This window comes from Delphinapterus leucas, chromosome 2 (assembly GCF_059928025.1).
Source record: "Delphinapterus leucas isolate spDelLeu-1000000601 "Yukka" chromosome 2, BTC_Dleu_Yukka2, whole genome shotgun sequence".
Classification (NCBI taxonomy): domain Eukaryota; kingdom Metazoa; phylum Chordata; class Mammalia; order Artiodactyla; family Monodontidae; genus Delphinapterus; species Delphinapterus leucas.
The window spans coordinates 144,339,611-144,360,166 of record NC_143130.1 but is presented as its reverse complement, the minus strand read 5'-3'; the positions used below and the strand labels follow the sequence as shown (position 1 = coordinate 144,360,166).

The 20,556-nt window shown below is 38.5% G+C and overlaps 1 protein-coding gene across 21 annotated transcripts in view; it reads right to left on the bottom strand.

Moving 5' to 3' along the window:
• SYNE2 (spectrin repeat containing nuclear envelope protein 2) overlaps positions 1-20,556 on the bottom strand; it is a 348,050-nt gene that overhangs the window by 75,838 nt on the left and 251,656 nt on the right. For 20 of the 21 annotated variants that reach the window (XM_089907796.1, XM_089907794.1, XM_089907801.1 and 17 more), the window contains 14 exons: positions 19,744-19,876; positions 18,142-18,324; positions 17,581-17,727; positions 15,723-15,899; positions 13,881-14,036; positions 12,272-12,424; positions 9,935-10,105; positions 9,325-9,455; positions 6,314-6,518; positions 4,936-5,115; positions 4,134-4,262; positions 1,867-2,021; positions 1,610-1,754; positions 585-679 (listed from right to left, as the gene is read on the bottom strand). In XM_089907796.1, the coding sequence (XP_089763922.1) occupies positions 585-679; positions 1,610-1,754; positions 1,867-2,021; positions 4,134-4,262; positions 4,936-5,115; positions 6,314-6,518; positions 9,325-9,455; positions 9,935-10,105; positions 12,272-12,424; positions 13,881-14,036; positions 15,723-15,899; positions 17,581-17,727; positions 18,142-18,324; positions 19,744-19,876 (2,160 nt within the window). Of the gene's footprint in view, positions 1-584; positions 680-1,609; positions 1,755-1,866; positions 2,022-4,133; positions 4,263-4,404; positions 5,116-6,313; positions 6,519-9,324; positions 9,456-9,934; positions 10,106-12,271; positions 12,425-13,880; positions 14,037-15,722; positions 15,900-17,580; positions 17,728-18,141; positions 18,325-19,743; positions 19,877-20,556 lie in introns of those variants that run through there. The other variant, XR_016392190.1, reaches the window with a different exon arrangement.

The window sequence follows — 20,556 nt, the reverse complement described above, 5'->3', positions numbered from 1 at the left end:
TGCCTATGGAGACATTTGGAGAGGTCATTTAAGGCCAGGCCCCCTCGGGCTCTGTCGGCAATTTCAGCAGCTATGCAAGCAGGTACAGTTACTGTCACCAGGCTGCCTAAGGGGCCCTGCTCAGCCTGACTGGAACTCCCCGGAGATCCCAACCTCATGTACACAGCATAGAAAGAAGTCTCTTCTTTCACAACTGTGACATAGCTATCTACTGGGAACAGCAGCACTTTGAAATTTATTTTTTAAATAGCAAAACATCATGAGGCTGAAGGCAGAGAGGAAAACACAGTTTAGAAAAATCCTTCGGGGTAAAAAGTTAGATAATGGTACTAGGTGGATGGGTGCTTGCAAAGCATCCGGTCTGCTAAGCCCACCCATCTACCATAGGGAAAAGGGCCCCTGATGTTTTTATGGCCATGAAGCAAGACTCCATCCTAATATAAAGTCAGAAGACCGGCCCCATGGTGGTCTACCAATGACATGGTCGCAGGCACTGATGTAGTCAAGATTCACATGGTGGAAGGCCCACCAGGCTGCATTGCCTTCCACATGCCCACAACCATTACGAGTCCCAAAGAGCTTACCTCTTCTCTATTTCTGCTGTGTCCAGGAGCTGTAAGCACTGGGTGACATAAGAGTCAGCAATTGTCTGGTTTATAGAAACTTCAGCTTCTAACATCTGTATATGAATTAAAATATGGGAATTGTTTTTGTGAATTTCCTAATAAAATCTAAGCTCACAGAGGATATGTGAGGTGATTAATTTTCAAAAGATTTGAGGCTAACTGCAAAAAATGCTTAATCATCACAACAGTACCTATGAATATAATTAGAAGCAAATAGGTCTAATAATAACTACACCTAAGGCCCATTATTGGGCTTTTTCTACTTGTTAGGCACTGAGTAAAGCATGCATTGTCTCACTTATTCCTCAACCTTACGACTTAAGTAAATACTATCAGACTCATTTGAAGAGGAGGAAACTAAGATGTTCAGTAACTTATCAAAGTCACCCAGCTTTGCCTGGACAGATTTCATTTTCAGTGGATGATCTTAATGTAACAATGCAGACTTAAATCAGTTACACTAAAAAGTTACAATGCACTAATCATGCACATTTTGGAAATGCAGGGTCTGCCTATAACCACCAGGAGTACTCTCAAATATACGTCAGCATCAGCATGGGGAAACTCCTCTGTGAAATTATTAATGCTACAATTATAATTATACCGGGTGCTTCAATACTTTACAAAACTATTCAGTGAAAATGCAAAGATGACTTGAAGTATTTTAACATGCTCTTGGTAAAGTGGTACCGTGTTCGCATTATGCAAAAGCAACGTTGTGCTAGAAGCTTCCACCTACTGTAGAAAATCTAGGAGTTCTGTCATTAATAGAGCAGCAAAACAAAATTTTGAAATTTATGAAATGTGTGAGAATTTTACAAATGATCAACCAACAACTGAATTTGCTCAAAGACATATATTCTGTGTTTAGGGGTTGAGGATTGATAGGTACTCTCTGTATTTTACTTTATTTAATCTCTCCTCCCCTGAGTCCTGCCCCAGGGTGAGGGGTCCAAGGTGGCAGAGAGCACAGGTTTATTTACCTCATACGTTTTCTGCTGTTCCAGGAGAGCAGGGAGGCTGTCAGCAATGTTCACCTTGAGCATCTCTTCTATCTTCTCCAAAAGCTGGACCCACTTTTCACAGCAATAAAGAAACTTTTGATTCAATCCAATCCCCTGAAGTTCACTAAGAAGGTTTAAAAACAAACAAAACAGAGCCATATAACAATGACATTACTGGGCTCAACTGTTAATTTTGCCTTAATTGAAACAGAATGGGAGAGCTGGGCTGTTCTGACCTGCAGCGTTCCAGTGCTGTCGCCGTGGCCCGAATCCATTGCCGGTTCACATTTTGTAATGTCTTGACAGCTACGTCACTAAGTGGGAGCTTGAGGCTTACTTCATTCAAATGCTCAATATCAGGTGACTGGGCTGTCAGTGCCAGCACATGATTCTGTGAAAAAGAAATTAAATTCCAGATTTTTGGATGCCAATAAGATATCTGGATTATGAAAAGGCTTCAGAAATCCTACAGACCTTCCTTATCTCAAAGAAGAGGGAAAACTGGGGCCTAAATAGGTAAACGACTTGCCCACAGTCAAATAGCTAGTTAGTGTCAGAATCGGACCTGAACCCAGATCTCTCAATCCTGTGTCTTTTCTAGAACAAGCTGCACACATGGCCAGAACTGAAACAGCCCAGGAAATAGAAAGTGATCTCAGATTTTTGTCTTTGAAGAAGATGGAAATGAGCTTTCTTTTTTAAAGGACCCATTCTGGACCTTCAAGTCCCATTTAGTCTGCCAACAACTTGACCTTCAACAGAACATGCAGTTTATTTACAAAGTAAATGAAAATTCAATCCTTAAAATAACCCTAGCAAAGCATGGTAGTTACACATCAATATTATGGTGAAATCATAGGAAAGCAAACTCACCAAAATTTTATCTTTAAGACAATATTCCAGGGACAGCCTCTAGGACAACAATATATTAAGCAAACATCCTTCACCATATCCATGTTCTCACTACAGAACTCTGCCACAATAGTCTAGGTCAGGGTCAACAAACTTTTACTGTCAAGGGCGAGATCATAAATATTTTAGCCTTTTATGACCCATATGATCTCTGTTGCAAATATTCCACTCTGCCCTTGTAGCATGAAAACTCCCATAGACAGCACGTAAATGGTGGAAGGGCATGGCTGTGCCAGTAACACTTTATTTACAAAACCAGGTGAGGGGCTGCATTTAGACCACGTGCCATAGTTTGCTGACTCTTAATCTAGGTTATGAATATTGGTCCTCAGGAGTGTGCAAGATCCAGAATTCTTTCATTCTTCCATTCATCTATGTTAACTATACTAAACTTACTAAGGTAATAAAGAAGGAAAAAATATACCATTAATTTAATAGGGCATTATACTTTTTGATCTTCAACTAACCAGAAAAATTCAATTCATCTCAATAGCCAACTGCTAGATTATTTTAGTTCACTGAAGCTAACTAGTAAAGACTTCAAGATTTAAAAGTCTACTAAAATTACTGAGGCATATTACTAAAATAGATCTCATGACCCAGCAATTCCACTCCTGGGTATATATTCAAAATTGACCAAAAACACTAATTTGAAAAGATATATGAAACCCAATGTTCATAGCAGCATTATTTACAACTGTCAAGATATGGAAGCAACATAAGTGTCCATCGACAGATGAATGGATAAAGAAGATGTGGTACATATATACAATGGAATATTACTCAGCCATAAAAAAGAACAAAGTTTTGCCATTTGCAGCAATATGGATTTGGAGGGCATCATGCTAAGTGAAATAAGTCAGACAGAGAAAGATAAATACTATATGATATCACTTATACGTGGAATCTAAAAAATACAACAAACTAGTGAATATAACGAAAAAGAAGTAGACTCACAGATACAGAGAAAAAACTAGTTGTTACCAGTCGGGGGGGGCAATACAGGAGTGGGGGAGTAGGAGGTACAAACTATTGGGTATAAGATAGGCTCAAGGATGTATTGTACAACATGGGGAATATAGCCAATATTTTGTAATAACTGTAAATGGAAAGTAACCTTTAAAATGTATAAAAATTAAAAAATTGAAAAAGAGAAATAATTGACAAATAAATTGTATATATTTAAAGTGTATGGGACTTCCCTGGTGGTCCAGTGGTTAAGACTCCGTGCTCCCAATGCAGGGGCCCTGGGTTCGATCACTGGTCAGGGAACTAAACCCCGCATGCCACAACTAAGAGCCCGCATGCTGCAACTAAAAATCCTGCGTGCCACAACTAAGACCTGCTACAGCCAAATGAATAAAATAAATAAATAAATATTAAAAAAAACAAAAAAGCAAAAAAAAAAAGTGTAAAAAAAAAGATCCCTACGTTGTCATACTTTTCTAGATCTTAGGGAAAACAGGTCAAGAATGAATGGCATATCAATGAATGTGCTCAAGGGTTAAGATGCACATAGATGACAGTAATTCACTTATTTTTTGTTCTATGGTGAACCTGAGCCCTTAGGAATGACAAATATTGGCAATACCAGGAATAAGTCAGGATTTCCTTCTTTTTCTTGCTGGTAGAGTTTATCCAAATTCTCTTCTTCATGCGTAATGAGACCTTTTAAAGAGTCCAACTGGTCCCCAAAATCCTTGAACTGTGATAGAACAAACTAGAACAAGAGAAGTTTTCATTAGAAACAATTTTCATGTGCATCTATAACAGAATCAAGCGCAGCCTTGTGATAAAAGTCCAAGCTGTTTTCAGCCCTAAGCAGTTCATTATCTTGAATCCAGAACACTCCTGATACTCACTTTGTGCCTTTGGCAAAGTATGAAGCCTTCACAGGGATGAAAAGATCAGTTGCTTGACAGGGGCACCTAGAGGAATCCTGCTAGCTAAATATTTTTTCCCTGCTGTGTGATATTGGAGCCCCATGGCCTTCTATTCAGCTTTTTGATAATTCATGCACTAAAGGCTTTTCAAAAAGAGAATAAAATACATAACAAATGGTCGTGCTTTAAGCAGCTACTCTATGACTCAATTACCCAACTTGGAAATTCAAATAACTATGAGGTCTGAACGGTGCATGAAATATATCACTTTAACATGTTCAATAAAGAAGAAATGTATGCTTAAGATCTGCCCATTGCCCATGTGATTGAAGAATCACATGACTGAAGAATCATGTCAAATGGTAGGTATGTTTAGGGCATCTTTATTCTGTGGTTTCCCTAAGGTGCAGCCCACAAAGCACTAATAACTGTCACTTCGCAAGATATAAGGAATTGAAGGGAGTGTGCAAATGTCCAAGGCTTCAAGTTGAATAGAAAACTAAGAGGAACCTTAAATTCATTTGTTTTCATAAGCAGCATCTTTTCCAAGTAGGAAGCCCTCTGGAGGGAGTGCATTTGACCAGAGAGGAGCACGTGCGTGTTGGGCTCTGCAGGCTGTGGGAGTCGATCCAGGAGAGTGGAATCTTGGAGAAAGGCTTCTTTTGTCTTCTGCACATCATGCTGCAGCTCCTGGAGAAGAAAAAAGTGATCGCAAAACATTTCCTCCTCCTTTCCCAACAAAAATCCCCAACTCATGCCGCTCCATCAACATCTAGGAGAATTTCTGCCCTGAAACAGTGGGTGTGGCTTTTTGTTACTGTTTATTTTAAAGAGATAAAAAAGCTAAGCCTTCTTTATATGATATCACTGGTACTGTTCTGAAATTTGTCAGTTCAGAGCTAAAAGTAACCATGGATAAATAGAGTTGGGGCTTCTAGTTTACAGAAACTGGAGATGACTTGGGTACAGTCTTATGTTTTATATTTCTAATCAGTGAACACTTTAAGGATCTACTTCAATGCATTTTAAGAATCAATCCAACCCCGTCCTCTGCCTGACACTTTGTGACATAAATAGATTCATTTGCAGAGAGCATAGAATTTCATTGACCAAGACGATTTTCGGGCTGCTCCAGAAATATTGCAACTGTGTGAAATTTCTGTTTTTGTTGTTTTTTAAATGCCAACAGATTAGATAGAAGTTGATCAGAAATATGGTTCATATCTGTTGGATTCTTATCTCTAATTTAATTGGTTAATACTTCTTTATTTGACCTATAGTATTAAAAGATACAAAATGTACCTGGTCACCTAGTTTAAAACTAGAAAGTATTTGCTTTCTAGGCATTCATTAACATAATAGAATAAAACCACAGAGGAAAGTATACAACTCTTAAATAATAGTCTAAAAATCATTATATCCACAGAAAAGCCTTATTAACATGGTGGTGAATCTAAATGATTACTCATTTAGATTAGATAATTATTTAGATTATTTAGATAATTATTCATGATTATTTCTAAATCAAGAGATTCAACATCTACTATTCTTAGATGACCACATTCAGCTGATATATTTCTGCTTTTATTGGAGACTTTGTATGAAGCTTTGGCTTTAGAGATTTACCTGCTAGAGTGAAAGGGGAGATTTGGAAGGAGGTGGTGTCAGGTGACCCTGACCCAGCTACCTGCTGCGTAGCCCTCACCTCTGAGCCACCACCTGGCTCTCCCAACCCCACACGTCCCTGTCTTGCCTGTGTCCTACATGGTCTGCTCACATACCTGTCCTGACCCACTCCTCCCTCCCTGTGGTCTGTCTAGTCCCTGGGTCATGGCCCTGTCTGTCAGGCTGTCTTGGCCTTGGTTTTCCCAATGGGCTTAACGCCTACCTTTACGTCCTGCAGGGCTGGGGGCAGGATCTCTGCCAGGTTGTTTCCAGATGTGTTGATGTTTGCGAGCTGTTGGTACTTTGCTTCCTGCTGCTCCAGTCTTGCTGCAGCTTCAGCGTGAGCACTGTTATATGCCTTCCAGAGCTGTAGCGGGCTCTGGGCCCTCTGCAACTGGTCTGCAATGTCTTGGTTTACCTGCGTCCACCTGTCAGGGCAACATGAACAACAGGAACCCCATCCATCCTTTCCTTTGCAGCAAAAGCACAGCGCCCACACTCTACCCATAAGTTAAGAGCAGATAAATTAAGAAGACGTGTTAATGTCTTTTCAAAATTAATGCCATCATTAATATATAAACAGAATTCCAAATTAGGATACTTCACTGACTTTATAATTCTCAACAAAACCCGCAAAATTTGTGACTGGCAGGAAACACCTATTGTATGATGAATGTCTCTTAGGCAAAGGTGAAGAAAGTACTGAACTGTTTGCTTGATGAAACTTTCTCCACATGGGAGGGCCTCCTATTTTATAGAGGGGGTCTTTAAGTAGGCCTTATTTAAGTTGTGTTTATGTCCAATTTATTTTCTAATTACAAAAGCAACATGTTCCTATATAAAAGTAGAAATAAAAAACAATATATTTTCCTACTTCTCAGCAAAGGGTACTTATTTCCTATGATGTTCTAAATTTGCTAATGTTTTAATGTTTTGTGGAAATACGGTATGTTGTAGGACTAATTTCTTTGTGGATTGAGAGAAAAAAATGGCAGATATTACCTGGTACTTGATAATATTTCATTTGTTCTTTAGAGAAAAGTTAATTCCTGTGTATTCTCTTTCTACTTAGGCCAATTTGCATCAGAAAGTTACTCACTTGGTAAAACTGATCTTAGTCACATGAGAAGAGAAAATTGCGTAGCCCTCAAAGGATGCTAGCACACAATATATGAGGGAAGGCAGCAGCAGAGTACCCAGGCCCCAGATTTACATAGCTGGTCTCCATGGGTGGGCCAGGCTAAAAATCAACTCTGGAGTCCAGGCGAACTTAACTAGAGCTGTTGATGAAACCTAGTTAGAGACCTCGCTTTTAGAGTAGATACCACCAAGTTATGAACAATTGCAAATATTAAAAGTATTTTAATATGAAAATGAGCTAATTTTGTGGTGCCGGCACATTCATTGGTTGCATGATTTGTTTTTTTGGATTCTCATTTATATGCACTGTTAAACTGCTACAAAAACTAAAAATCGTAATAATAAGAAAAATGTTATTTTCTGTAATACATTTTTCATTCTATTAAAATTGAAAAGTAGAAATTTAAAAATTTTGTTTTTATTCCATACTATGGACTGTAATATCTTGCCTTTCTTTCCCATTTAACTTAAAAACTTTTTCCCATGGGAAAAAAAAATTTTTTCCCATGTTATTAATAAAGAATAAGTAAGCCTAAGTTTAAATGGCTGTACATAATGGTCTATAAATGGTCTTTTTTTGTTTAATTACCAAATTCCAGCTTAGTATGGATATTGGAATAATTTTCAATTTTTGCTTCCAAAAATAATGCTCAGATACAACTTTGTTCAAAGGCTTTTTTCTGTATTTCAAGATATTGGTCTTAAATTAGACTTCTTAGAGAATTTTTGGGTCAAAGAATATAAATATGTAAATATTTTTAAGGTTATGGGTATATGTTCAAACTGCTTTCTGAAAGCATTATAATATTTACATTCTCACCCAAAACACATGAGAATGCTTGTTTCACAATATCCTCAAGCCCGTTAAGTGGGCAAAAAAGGTGACAAATGGCATAATTGCTTTACTTCTTTGTATTTCACAAATCTTCTCAGAACCACCGGTTTTTAAATAAGATTTTCCCCAATTATAAATACTATAAATATAAATACTAAAAATATAAATATTATAAATAAATAAACATATGCTCACAACCCCCCAGAAAACATGTGTGTTTAAATCTATCCATACCTATATTGAGATTGTCTACCCATCTACCTACCTACCTACCTGTCTATAAAGAGAAAGTAAAAAAAACACCTGACATCTCATTAATCCAGAGATAACTACTGTTGGCATTTTGGTGCTATTTTCTTCAGTCGTTTTCAATATGCCTTCTGATATATTCTTGTGCCAACAACTGAATGTGTATGGGCACTGATGACAACTGAATCCCTTTAATAGCAACCTGAACCACCATATGTTTTGAGGGAGGCCCCCATCACTGTATGTGAAATTAGATACGTGTCTGTGTTTATCTTTACCCTCACTCCTCCCCCTCTTCCACTAAGGACTGGATCAAGGGCTGAGGACACCAATGCAGGGTACATAAATGTGGTGTCCCTTGTTCAACATATATTCAAAGTTGGTTTATAGGAGAGGCTGAATCTGCATGAAGGAAGGGTGGAGAAGGCCACTGAGGGTAGCTTAAACTCTTCACCACTGTCTGGAACAAATCAGCTTTGGGCCAACTTTCATATCCCATCCAGCTATATAAAAGCCTCACAATCAACCAGGGCCACACTCCTTAGAAGGAGTTTTCTATCATAAGTAGTTCATCAAAGAATTCCTCCCAACCTCACAAATATCTCCTGAGATGTATTCTAACATCCCCTTACTTCCACCTTATAATGTTTCCAGTGAGACAGACTGCCCATCTGGCCATCCCTTAGCCTGTTTCTGCCTGTTGATTTTGGTGCCCTTGAGGATCGCATTGGGCATTTAGCCTATGCCCACTGAACGTGGCTACACTGGGGCTGTACTTAGGACATTTCTAGACTGATTATACCAAACACTTGTACAAGGCAAGTAATAGCCTTCACAACGTCAAATCTTACGTGAACAAGATCCTTCCAAGCAGGAGAGACCAGAATAGTATGAAACCAGTTATCTCAGATGATTAAGAAGGCTTTACCCAGCCTACGTCCCTTCATTTGTCACATGTCATTAAGATAAAAATATCTGCTCTACCATTCAAATTGCATCTTAAAGTGTACCTTGTGTGAGTATTTTGGCATTTCTCTTGAATTATTTCAGCAACTGAGGGGCAGTAATCTTTGAGTTTTCCAATAACCTCCTGGAGTTTCTTCCAACTCCCTTCACTGCTCTCAGCTTCATCTTGAAGAGTCTAGGAGGACAGAGCAGGAACGTCAGTTGCAGAACAGCCTGGCCTCGTCCAAAGAAGGCAGCAGCTGGTCAACACTTGCCGCTGTACCACAGTGATGTTAACACGCAAACTTTAATAGGACAGGGATAAATTACCAGAAATGTGAAGAAGAAAACTGAGAAGGCATTCTTTCATGGGGCTAGCACTTGAAATAGCATACTTAAAAAAAAAAAAACACCCCAAACCCAAACCTTTAAATTGTGAAATAATATGGACATGAAAGATGAAGAAAAATTCACAGTATACTTGTACCAAGTTTCACTCATTTGGTTCATGTCATTCATTTTGAAATTTCAAGTTATACTTTTGATGCTGCTGTTTAAAATACTGTTTCATGTTTCTCTGTGGAGAACATAACAGTAATTGTGTTCATTTCTGTGCTTCCTTCCATTGGAGATTTTCTGCCAATAATGCATTGTGCCAAGATCTGGTTAATATACCTGAAGGTTCTGCACCTGGCACCTTAAGGCCTCTAATGATAAAACCACAGGTTTGCTGTGTTCCATGCGGTACCAGAATCGGATCGTCATCATATTCACTTCATCATAGAGTTTATCATAAGTCTTCCACTCCTGTAAAACAGACTGCATGGAGGTCTTGAGCTCATTGACCTATACAAAAAGTAGAAACATATTTAGGAAATCATCGACAAGAGGCTCTCTCATCTTTTTTGTTTCCCCCTCCTAAGGACTCTACCACCGTATCCAATTTAGGCATTTTGAGAGTGGAGCTTCAGTGATTCACTGAAGGTGAGAAGGGTGGGTCAATGAACAAGAAATATCAAAGAAGGCTAAGTTTTATAGTAGCTGAATGGAAAAGAGCCCTGAGACCAGAGTCCCCAGCACAGAGAGAGTTCAGCCTACAGAGGGACAGCCCAGGGAAAAAAACACTGATTGAGGAATCAGAATCTCAGAATATACATTTCAGTGACACCCTATTAGCTTTCTGACCTTGGGCAAGTTATTTAATCCTTGAGTTTATTTCTTCATCCACAAAACAGATATAATAAATGAAAACATAAAGAAAATAGTGTCTGTGAAAATGCTCTGAAAACTGTAAAGCATTATAAATGTAAAGTGTTAACCTGTGTTACCTGGCACTTAAGTCTGGTTACTACTGGAGAGCAAGCAAAACTTGGAGAGCATCATGCTTGGCCAAAATGATGGGCAAGTGCAAAGTAGGAGGGAATGCAATGGTGGCCATATTTTATTCTTTAATGTGTTTTGGTAATTATGAAAGGTTGAAAATTGAAGCATTTAAATGACCTCTGACACAATCGAGAATATACAAGTATATAAATCTTTATATATTATGTAAAGAACACTTACATCTCAACAATAAAAAGACAACCAAACTCAAAGATGGACAAAGGATTGAATAACCATCTCTCTAAAGAATATATACAAATGGCCAATAAGCATATGAAAAGACACTCAACATCCACAGTCATTAGAGAAATAGAAATCAAAACCATGAGATACCACTTCACATCCACTAGGATGGCTATAATCAAAGTTGGATAATAACTAGTACTGGCGAGACTATGGAAAAATGGGAACGCTCATACACTGCTGATGGAAATGCAAAGTGGTGCAGCTTCTGTAGAAAAGTTTGGCAGTCTCTCAAGAAGTTAAATACTGTATAGAGTTACCATATGACCCACTAATTCTACTCTTAGGTATATGCCCAAGAGAACTGAAAGCATATGTTCACAAAAAAACCTATACACATACATTCTCAGCAGTGTAGGAGGGTTTTAATGTCTCCATATCCTCGTCAACACTTGTTACTGTCTGTCTTTTTATTGCAGCTATCCTCCTGCAGCCTGTGAGCATCTTGAGGGTAAGAACCATTTTTCTTATCATTGCACCCTTGGCAGTGAGCACAGTGCCTCACAAAAGATATGTTAACAAATGACTCACACAGATATGTTCAGCTCACCCCTACTTTTCTGCCTGAGTTCTGGGGGAAGAATGAGGCTGAGGGTCACCTATGGATTTCATTTACATGGGTTATTCCCAATTTTCTCTTGGAACAAATGGTTGAATGTAGATTTTAGTAGATGACAAATAATCCACAATAAAGACTCTGTGGGAAACATGGACACACCTATAATAGGTTAGTATTTACAATTTCTCCCTCCATTTGTGGGGAAATGTCAAAGTTGCAGTGTCTGAGGATGCCTGTCCTTTGTCTTTTGGTGTTCTTCCTCCCAGAAGGGGTAAATGCAGACTTTGACATGCCTTTCATACAATTACCAGACGTCTTCCACAGTCTTCTATGCTTTCTCCTCAGCACATGCTGTTTCTCCCCATCTCTGGAGTTTTCCCTATGCTGACCATGCTTCTAGCTTAATAGAGTCTACATGCGATAGGATCACGCCCTCCCTGAGGCATCTCCCTGAGTGTGGGGAATCTGAGCTGCTTCTTCATAACTGCTCCTGTATATCTGGCCAAGAAACAACGCCAGATGCTCTGTTGGGTTTGGGGTTGGGGGTGAAGACATTTTTGTGTGTGTGAGTGCATTAGACAAAACAAAGATAACCAGGTGGACTTCTAGCATGCCAAGGATGTGGGAATTTGGTGGCTTCGCCTCTGAGTATCCAGTGAAGGAAAAAAATAAGAGAGATCTGAAATGTTTTTCTCTACTTCACTTCAGTAGTTTTCACAGCAACTTTTCAGTTTTTGGTATGGAGCGAGTGTCCATTATGAAACAAGAAATAAGATAAAAGAAGGATACGCGGAAAGAAATAGTATGCTGTAAATGAATTCTAGTACCTGGTTGATAACACTGGTTTTCTTTTGAAATAACTCATCAATTCTGGATGCTGTATCTTCCAGCAATGGCATTGTCCCACTCTCTGAAGTCAGGTAACTTTGTCTCAATTCATCCAATGCTTTGGATTTAATTGCAAGTTGATTTTCTATATCCTGGAAGGGCAAGAGGAAAAGGTGCACAATATTACAAAACAATTAATAAGGGGTAAGAGGTAGGAGTCTGCACTTTTCAAGTAATAATGCCAATAGAGTATATAATTTAATAACATTACACAGAAGACATTTTAATCATATCACACTCTCAATTCAATGTTTACAGTGAAATTTTGTAATATAAATTTACAATATTACAAAATGAGGTTTTACAATACTTTCCATTATTACATGGCTCTAAATTTTAGAAGAGTCTAGGTAGCAAGTCCTTATCATCATGGTATAGTAGAAAGAGTCTAGGAGATATAGTCTCCATTCCACGTCTGCCCTGTACTGGCTGTTGGACCAAGCATTAAGTCATCAAACTGCCAAGTCTGGAAAATAGTGATGACATCCCAGGTCTGAGTAACTTAGCACTCAGGTGAAAGCAGGGCGGCCGGCTGGGGGTGCTAGAGCACTGAGCTTACAGTCAGGAGGTGGCTGTAAACACTCTAAAATGGAAATGGCTAGTGGGTAGTTAGAAACAGGATACGACCATCTGAAAAGATCTCTTATGGAGGTGTTGCTGCCCATATACTATATCCAGTATCATTCTGTAACCTTCTCAGTAGAACAGGGGTCTGAGCCGAGTTTCCAGCCCCAACAGTGAGAAGCGCCATGCCTTCCTGTAGGCGGTGCAGAACCCACGTAACCTGTGCCGTCTACAGCTCTGGGACAGTGGAACTGCTCTCAACAGGAGTGACACAATCAGGGCGGTGGGGAGGGAGGAGTGAACCCACGTTTGGGTGAGGGCACCTCAAAGACCAAGTGACCTGGCAAATGATGACTGAACGGAAAAAGGGCACAGCCAACATGCTCTAGACCAAATGGGATTTAGACAGTGGTTCTGAGGGAAAAGTAGTTCTTTGAGAACACATTACACAGCAGGTAAAATAAAACCATTTTCCTCTGAAGAAACAAAAAGAAATACTAAAAATCATGGAGACTTCAGAGTAATTTTGTAAATACTGGAGAAATTAATAAAAACACAAAAACTGGAAAACATCTAAATCAAAATTCCCGTGGAACTTTTTTTTTTTTTTTTTTGGCTGCACCGTGCGGCTTGTGAGATCTTAGTTCCCCAACCAGGGACTGAACCCAGGCCACAGCAGTGAAAGCACTGAATCCTAACCACTGGACTGCCAGGGAACTCCCAACATTTTTTTCTTAGGAGTAGCATTCAAATCTCTTAAGAACTACAATAACCATGAAAATACATCTGTTTATCGTTTAAAAACAGCATTTTGCAATTCTGTAAAACACATGGACACATCTATTTTATAGAAGAAAGTTAAGTAGCTGGGGGCTTTGAGGAGAACCCTCCGAAACTATAGCAGCTTGCCCTACTCCCTGGGGCAGGTGTGGTAACTAACAGCCTGACCAAGCCACACTGGACAGGTGCTGTGTGTCTTCTCACCTGACAATCCAGGAGCGTCTTCTGCACCGAGATCACACTTTCAGGTTTTTGTAAAGTGTTCAGTCTCTCCTCTTGTGCCTCCATCCAGTTGTTCAGAATCTGTATTTTGTTTTCATTCTCAGTGATACTTTCCAAAAGTTGTTCTAATTGTTGTATCTACCAGTTATGAATAAGAAAATAAAATTTTCTTATTTTAAACCACATGTTTAAAATGTAAATGTCATGATATGTTATTTTTAATAGGATAATTTTGTTTCTTCTCAGATTTCTAACGTTTTGCACAAGATTTCCCAACAACTTTCAGAATAAAGATTCATAAGTCAGGAAATATGAATTATTTTCTCCTTTTTTAAAAAAATCTAACATTTGAAATGAAAGCTAACCTGGGTAAGAAAGCTGGCTGTTCTGGAGTTCCACAATATCTGTACAAAACAAAATCATGTTGCTAACACTCAATATTTTTTCATTGCATCATCTATTGATATATGTAAAGCTTAAGAAATTTTTTTTCCCCAGACTCTCTTCATTAGACTCACTTAAAAACTGTCAATATAAAGAATATCACAAATAATGCGTCAATTTAATAAAGTAATATTTTTTAAACGTCTGTGATTCTTCTCATTTCTAATGCTTACAATGTTTATTAGGTTACAATCATAGTATATATAATATTTTATACTTCTTTTCATATGCCATAGGCGCTTTCTATATCATGACTTGCTGCCCAGTACTTCATCAAATGGACACCATATAATTTGATTAACTATTTCTCTTGAGTTGGAAATTCAGGCAGTCTACATTTTTCACCCGAATAAATAATGTTGAATTGAACACTTGGTGCACATATCTTTTCCTTTTTGAAGGACTGTCTACTTAAAATAAATGTAAAAGAAGTGGACTGCTGGGTTAAGAGATAAGATGATTATTATGGTTCTTGAAATTTTCTGAATGCTTTCCAAAAGGGTATGTAAGCCATTATCTGCAATGTATGAATGTGAAAGCCTTGGGCTTTTATCTTTATCTGAAGTTTTTCTAATTTAGTAAGTGTATAATGTTATTAATGTTTATTTCAAACGTCTGACAATTAAAGTGGTAACCTTTCCATATTTATTTGCCAATTATAATTTTCTCTTTTGTGAATTATCTGCTCATGTTCTTTGTCCATCAGGTCTTATTTGTATGCATTCTCCACACAATAAAGAAATCAACCAAGTTTCACTATTGTATATAAATATTAAATATTTTCCCAAGAATAAGTGTGCTTAATCTTTTCGGTCATGGAATGAAAATCTACCAAGAAGCCATATACATTTTTCTTCCTTTTTATAATCTTTCTAAAGCTGAAATAGCTTTGCTGCTAAAAAGCAGAAAATTTCACAGAAAATGTCGACATTTCACAGAAAATGTCGAAACTTCTGACCATTTAGTAGCCTCATGTAATACTCGACATCTTCTTAAATAACATTTCTCCTCTTCACTTGCCTAAGTCAACTTCCCACTAAGAAATCGCAAAGAAATATAAAAGCTATTTCCAACTCTTATATGCACCAATGGAGGACAGGATTTAAAAGGGGCTAGAATTGAGATGATTACTAGGTTTAACTGTAAGTTAACCAGACAAATGTCTTTTTGTTTTTTTTAATTAATTTTTTTTGGCCACTCCATGCAGTATGCAGGATATTAGCTCCCCAACCAGGGATTGAACCCATGCCCCCTGCAGTGGAGTGTGGAGTCTTAACCACTGGACCAACAGGGAGGTCCCACAAATGTCTTTTAAAATTTTTCAGAAAGTGGTATTTTGCAAAGGCTAAATCATACATCAAGCTGTGACCATGAGCTCACCTTTCCATTCAGTGTTCCATGGACCCGGTGCCATTGGCGGTTCATCTCTCCGAGATGCTCTGCAAACTCTGTTCTCTCATAGCGCTTACTTTCCACATCACAGGTGCTTAACTGAAGTAATGACTGGTTAACAAAGTCAACTATCCATTGTTTATAGTCCATTTCCATTCTAAACTCCTAAAATGAACAAAGAAAACAAAATTAAACCACCAAAGCCTGAACTGAAGCAGATGAACTGGACCTCTCCTTTGGTGCACTGTAGGGGGCGCCAGGCTCCCACCCAGTAATCAAGAGGCACCTGTCTGGAGTTATGTTCTACCCTCCCCCAACCCCACCACGCATCTGCTTTATTTGCGTGGAGAGTCTTTTGGGCAATTACACATTCCTGGGAACAGAGAGACTCACCGCTTTCAAACAGACTGAAAAGTCAAAGATGTACGGTACCATGTATGGTAGTTGCATCATAGGAACCAAAATCAAGACCCAAAATCTGACAAAGGGTTCCTTTGAGAAGCTTCCCGAGAGCTCCACTGGAATTCAGAGCCATCCTGTGGGCTTATGGAAATGACAGGATGGGAAGTCTGAAGTTAAGACTCTCCCAGAAAACCCAGGACACCTTTAAGGAGCTCTGCCAGTTTAGGCAGCTTCTCTGTCCCTCTACGGACCGTCTAGGCCTCCCCGTTTGGATGACTTTAAGTTCTAGAGCAATCCTAAACCCTCCCAGGGCCAAGCATGTTTCTGTTAAGGCTGATACTTGTTGGGTTTATTCTGGCAAGTTCCAGCACCTCCATAGCAGACATCCAAGGGTAAAACTATGTGCTAGGTTACTAGGGCCTGTGAGAAAAATACACATAGGCCCTCTACAGATTGTACTACTCACTGAAGTTAGGATGGGATAGGATATAAAAAGGAAATCCTTGCTAATACCATGCTTTGTGATTAAGCCATTCATCTTCTGCCTACCAGAGGCTACATCCATTAGCTTATGAGGTCTTGGAAAGCAATGACCGGAGTCTTCATTCATCTTTGTGTTCCTAGTGGCGAACACCTTGCCCAGCACACAATAAGTGTTTGTGCGTGGCTTGTTAAATGTTAGTTAAATCTACTTGAAATCAAATATCATGGAGAAGGCCACATCCCTATCTATTTGTAGAAGGATATCAACTTTTCCTTACGTATTCTCTTATCCAAAGAACATTTACTTAACACCTATTGGATGCCAGGTGTTGGGCTAGGTGTGCTGTTTCAGGGAGGTAAAGGAGGAGCCCCTGCTCTCAAGAAGCTAAGTCAAGGTGGGGAGATAGGCAAGCAAGAAAATAATTATAATACCGGGTGACAGGAACTATTGATAGCACCATGGAGACACCTAATCCTGGAAAGTAAACTGATCTGGCTGGAAGAGTCAGGGTAGATTTCCAAATGAGAGGATACTTGAACTGACTCTTGAAGGATGACTAAGAAGATTCCTACAGCTAAAAGCGGGACACTAGAATTCCAGGCCAAAGGTACAGCACGTACAAAAGCAAAAGCACGAGCAAGAGAGCGCCAGGGGCGGTGGAGGGACTGCAAAGGATTTGGTTCAGGCAGAGTCCAGGGTTTATGTGGGGAAATGAAGAGCCGGAGCCAGTTAAAAGCTTGGATTCTGTCCTGTGGTGATGGGAGCTACCAAAGGAATCTGGGCAGAATAAGAGCAAGTACACTAACTCCTCTATCTAGAATCATCCACCATCCCATTCCCCACCCTTAGAATTAGTTTTTCTAAATAATATCCTCCATGCCTCTTTGTTCAGTATTTCCCTTCCAACTGACTTGCCTTCTTTATGTAATGAAAAGGCTTCTGGCTTTTTTGTATAATTACCTTGTACTTGTGAAGAAGATTTTTAACTTGAGATGCAGAACTCAGTGAATGCTCAGAGTCTTCATCTGCAGTTTGATGCTCCACATCGTTCATCCAGTTAATCATTTCTGTTATTGCTTTACGAGATGGCAATTTCTCCATCTGAAGCTGCAAAATCAAAATGATTTCCATTTAATTACCTGCAGTTAACAAAATGAATCAGGGCATCACTTAAGATAATACCTGGTTTGATAAAAGGTCTTGCCACATAATTATGCAGGTTACTCACAAAAACAAACCCAGCATTCAAGCTCAGAATAAGTGACCCCAAAACAATGACAATGACCTTCACATAAACTAACACAGTGGTGCAGATAAACTGGGAAATAAAGTAATTAAGCCTGATTTCTCTCTTAAGAAAGATCCCACTGGAGGAGAGTCCAGTAATTAAGACCTATATTCAGTGGTGCCAGAGAAAAGATAGGTGGTGTCAATGAAAATTACTGAGTCAGAGAAATGATTTTAAGAGTTGTGAGCTAACAAGTGAATGCTAATTCAAATGCTGGGTCTTTAACTACTTACCTGGTGAAGTTTTTCTTGGATGTCAGGAAGTTGAGTTATGAGCATTGTCCACTTTTGTTCAAACTGTGCTAAAGAAGCTCTCAGTGTCGCTGTATCAGCTTCTTTCAGGTGAAGAAGTTGGTTCCCAGTACTTAGAACTGCAGTTTTCAAGGAGGACTTTTCATCAAGTTCCTTTGAAAACTCCTAAAAGGAAACAGTTTCAAAGTTTAGAAACTTTTAAAATTTAAATGTGTCATGGAAGGACTTCCCTGGTGGCGCAGTGGTTAAGAATCTGCCTGCTAATGCAGGGGACATGGGTTCGAACCCTGGCCTGGGAAGATCCCACATGCCGCAGAGCAACTAAGCCCACGCACCGCAACTACTGAGCCTGCGCTCTAGAGCCCATGAGCCACAACTACTGAGCCCGCGTGCCACAACTACTGAAGCCCGCGCGCCTAGAGCCTGTGTTCCGCAACAAGAGAAACCACCGCAATGAGGAGCCCGCGCACCGCAATGAAGAGTAGCCCCCGCTCACCGCAACTAGAGAAAGCCCACGCCCAGCAACGAAGACCCAACACAGCCAAAAAAATAAATAAACAAATAAATATAGATAAATAATAAATAAATAAATAAGGCATGGAGTAACTAAGAGTCAGAATAACTGGTTAGAGTCCAAAACTAAATAAATGAATTCAATTCAAATAGTAAATATTTATATGTGTATGTATGCATGTGTATATGTGCTCACATGTGAGCGTGCGTGCGCACACACACACACACACACACACATTTTTCCTGCTAAGTGTCAGGCACTGTTCCAGGCATTTGATATATGGTGGGGGACAAAAGAGATGGAGTTCCTGCCCCTTGAGTGGCTTATAATCTAATGGATTAATATTTTTAAAAATAGACAAATCATCATTTCAACTATAAAAAGAAAATACGGAACACAGCACTACGTTCATTTTTTTTTAAAGTTCATATTAAATGAACTAAACACAACAAATTTTTAACTAAAATATCTGAAATCTTTCCTGGTACTTACAGGTTTTTTCCAAGTATATTTAAAAAATATTTATATTTTAATATCAAAGTGAGTAATCATAGCTACAAAATATGAAAAATGGAGAAAAGACTAAGGGAAAAGACAAAAAGGTCTCAAAGTATAATTTATATCACAAAATTAATACTTTCTTTTCTTCAAAAAAAACCCCTTAAAACAACAGAACAATAACATTTTAGTAGAAACATCAATTCTGTATATAACAATTTAAAACCATGTATTTATTAGTTAACATTTATGAATTAATAATCCTATGAGGTTTTGGGGGCAGGTAGGGGAGTTATTTTCTGCACTTGTAAAACATGCCCCATGTCAGGGCAAGTTTTAAATATATATATATTTTATAGTGTCAATTTAAAATATACTTTATCATTATTATAAGCATATAAATCAATAGTATAAACAAACAGTTCTAAGTTTGAAGAAGGCAGCTGCTATTAGCCCAAGTTTTACCCCTTATCTACAAATGATTATGGAAACTACCACACCAACTCTCCTAATTTTCCCCCGATATCTTTTTCTAACCAACAATTACCTGAGCATATTGTATTACAACTTACAAAAAAATTGTTTATGTTGCTTCTGATTGTGTCCAAGTCCTGAGACACATTGAGGGACTGCTCTTTCCAGTAGTTCAGAGTTTGCTGAGAAGATTCCAACCACTTGGTTAACTGATCTGAATCTCTGTTATAACTAATAGGAGCAAAGTGGGAGAGAAAGGAAATTAGAAACGATTGCATCCCCCGTATATTTTCTTCTGTTTCACCATTTATTTTCTTGTGTTGACCAATCCTATTATTCAGAAAAATCATGATTTTTTAAAGAATTATACCCTGTTTAATCTCAGGTCCCAAATCTGATGCTCCTGTCATTTTCTATGACTCTATAATGACTAATCAAGAACAAAGAGGCATTTTAAAGTCTAAAATAGTCTTTTAAAAGTTTACTACAGCTATACAAAGGTAAACCCACAGGTAAGGACAGAAATTATTTTTATTCATCAAATGTCCTCCATAGATTTGTGTACAGTAAAAATATAATCAGCATTGGTATAAGTTGTATAATAGCGAATTGCTATTGGCTGGATGCCAATATATTTATCTGATGGAATGAAAATATCCAAGCAAAATGCTGTCCCTCTTTTAACTTCTAAACTTCTCTAGGTTAAGACAGCCTCCCTAAGAGGTGGGAAAGAGAATGAGGTTAAGTGTTCTATGTTTTCTACCTTCTTCAAGGGTTTCAAGAATGAAGTAAGCGAAAGACAAATACCATATGATATCACTTATATCTGGAATCTAAAATATGATAAAAATGAACTTATTTACAATACAGAAACAGACTCACAGACATAGAAAACAAACTTACGGCCAGCA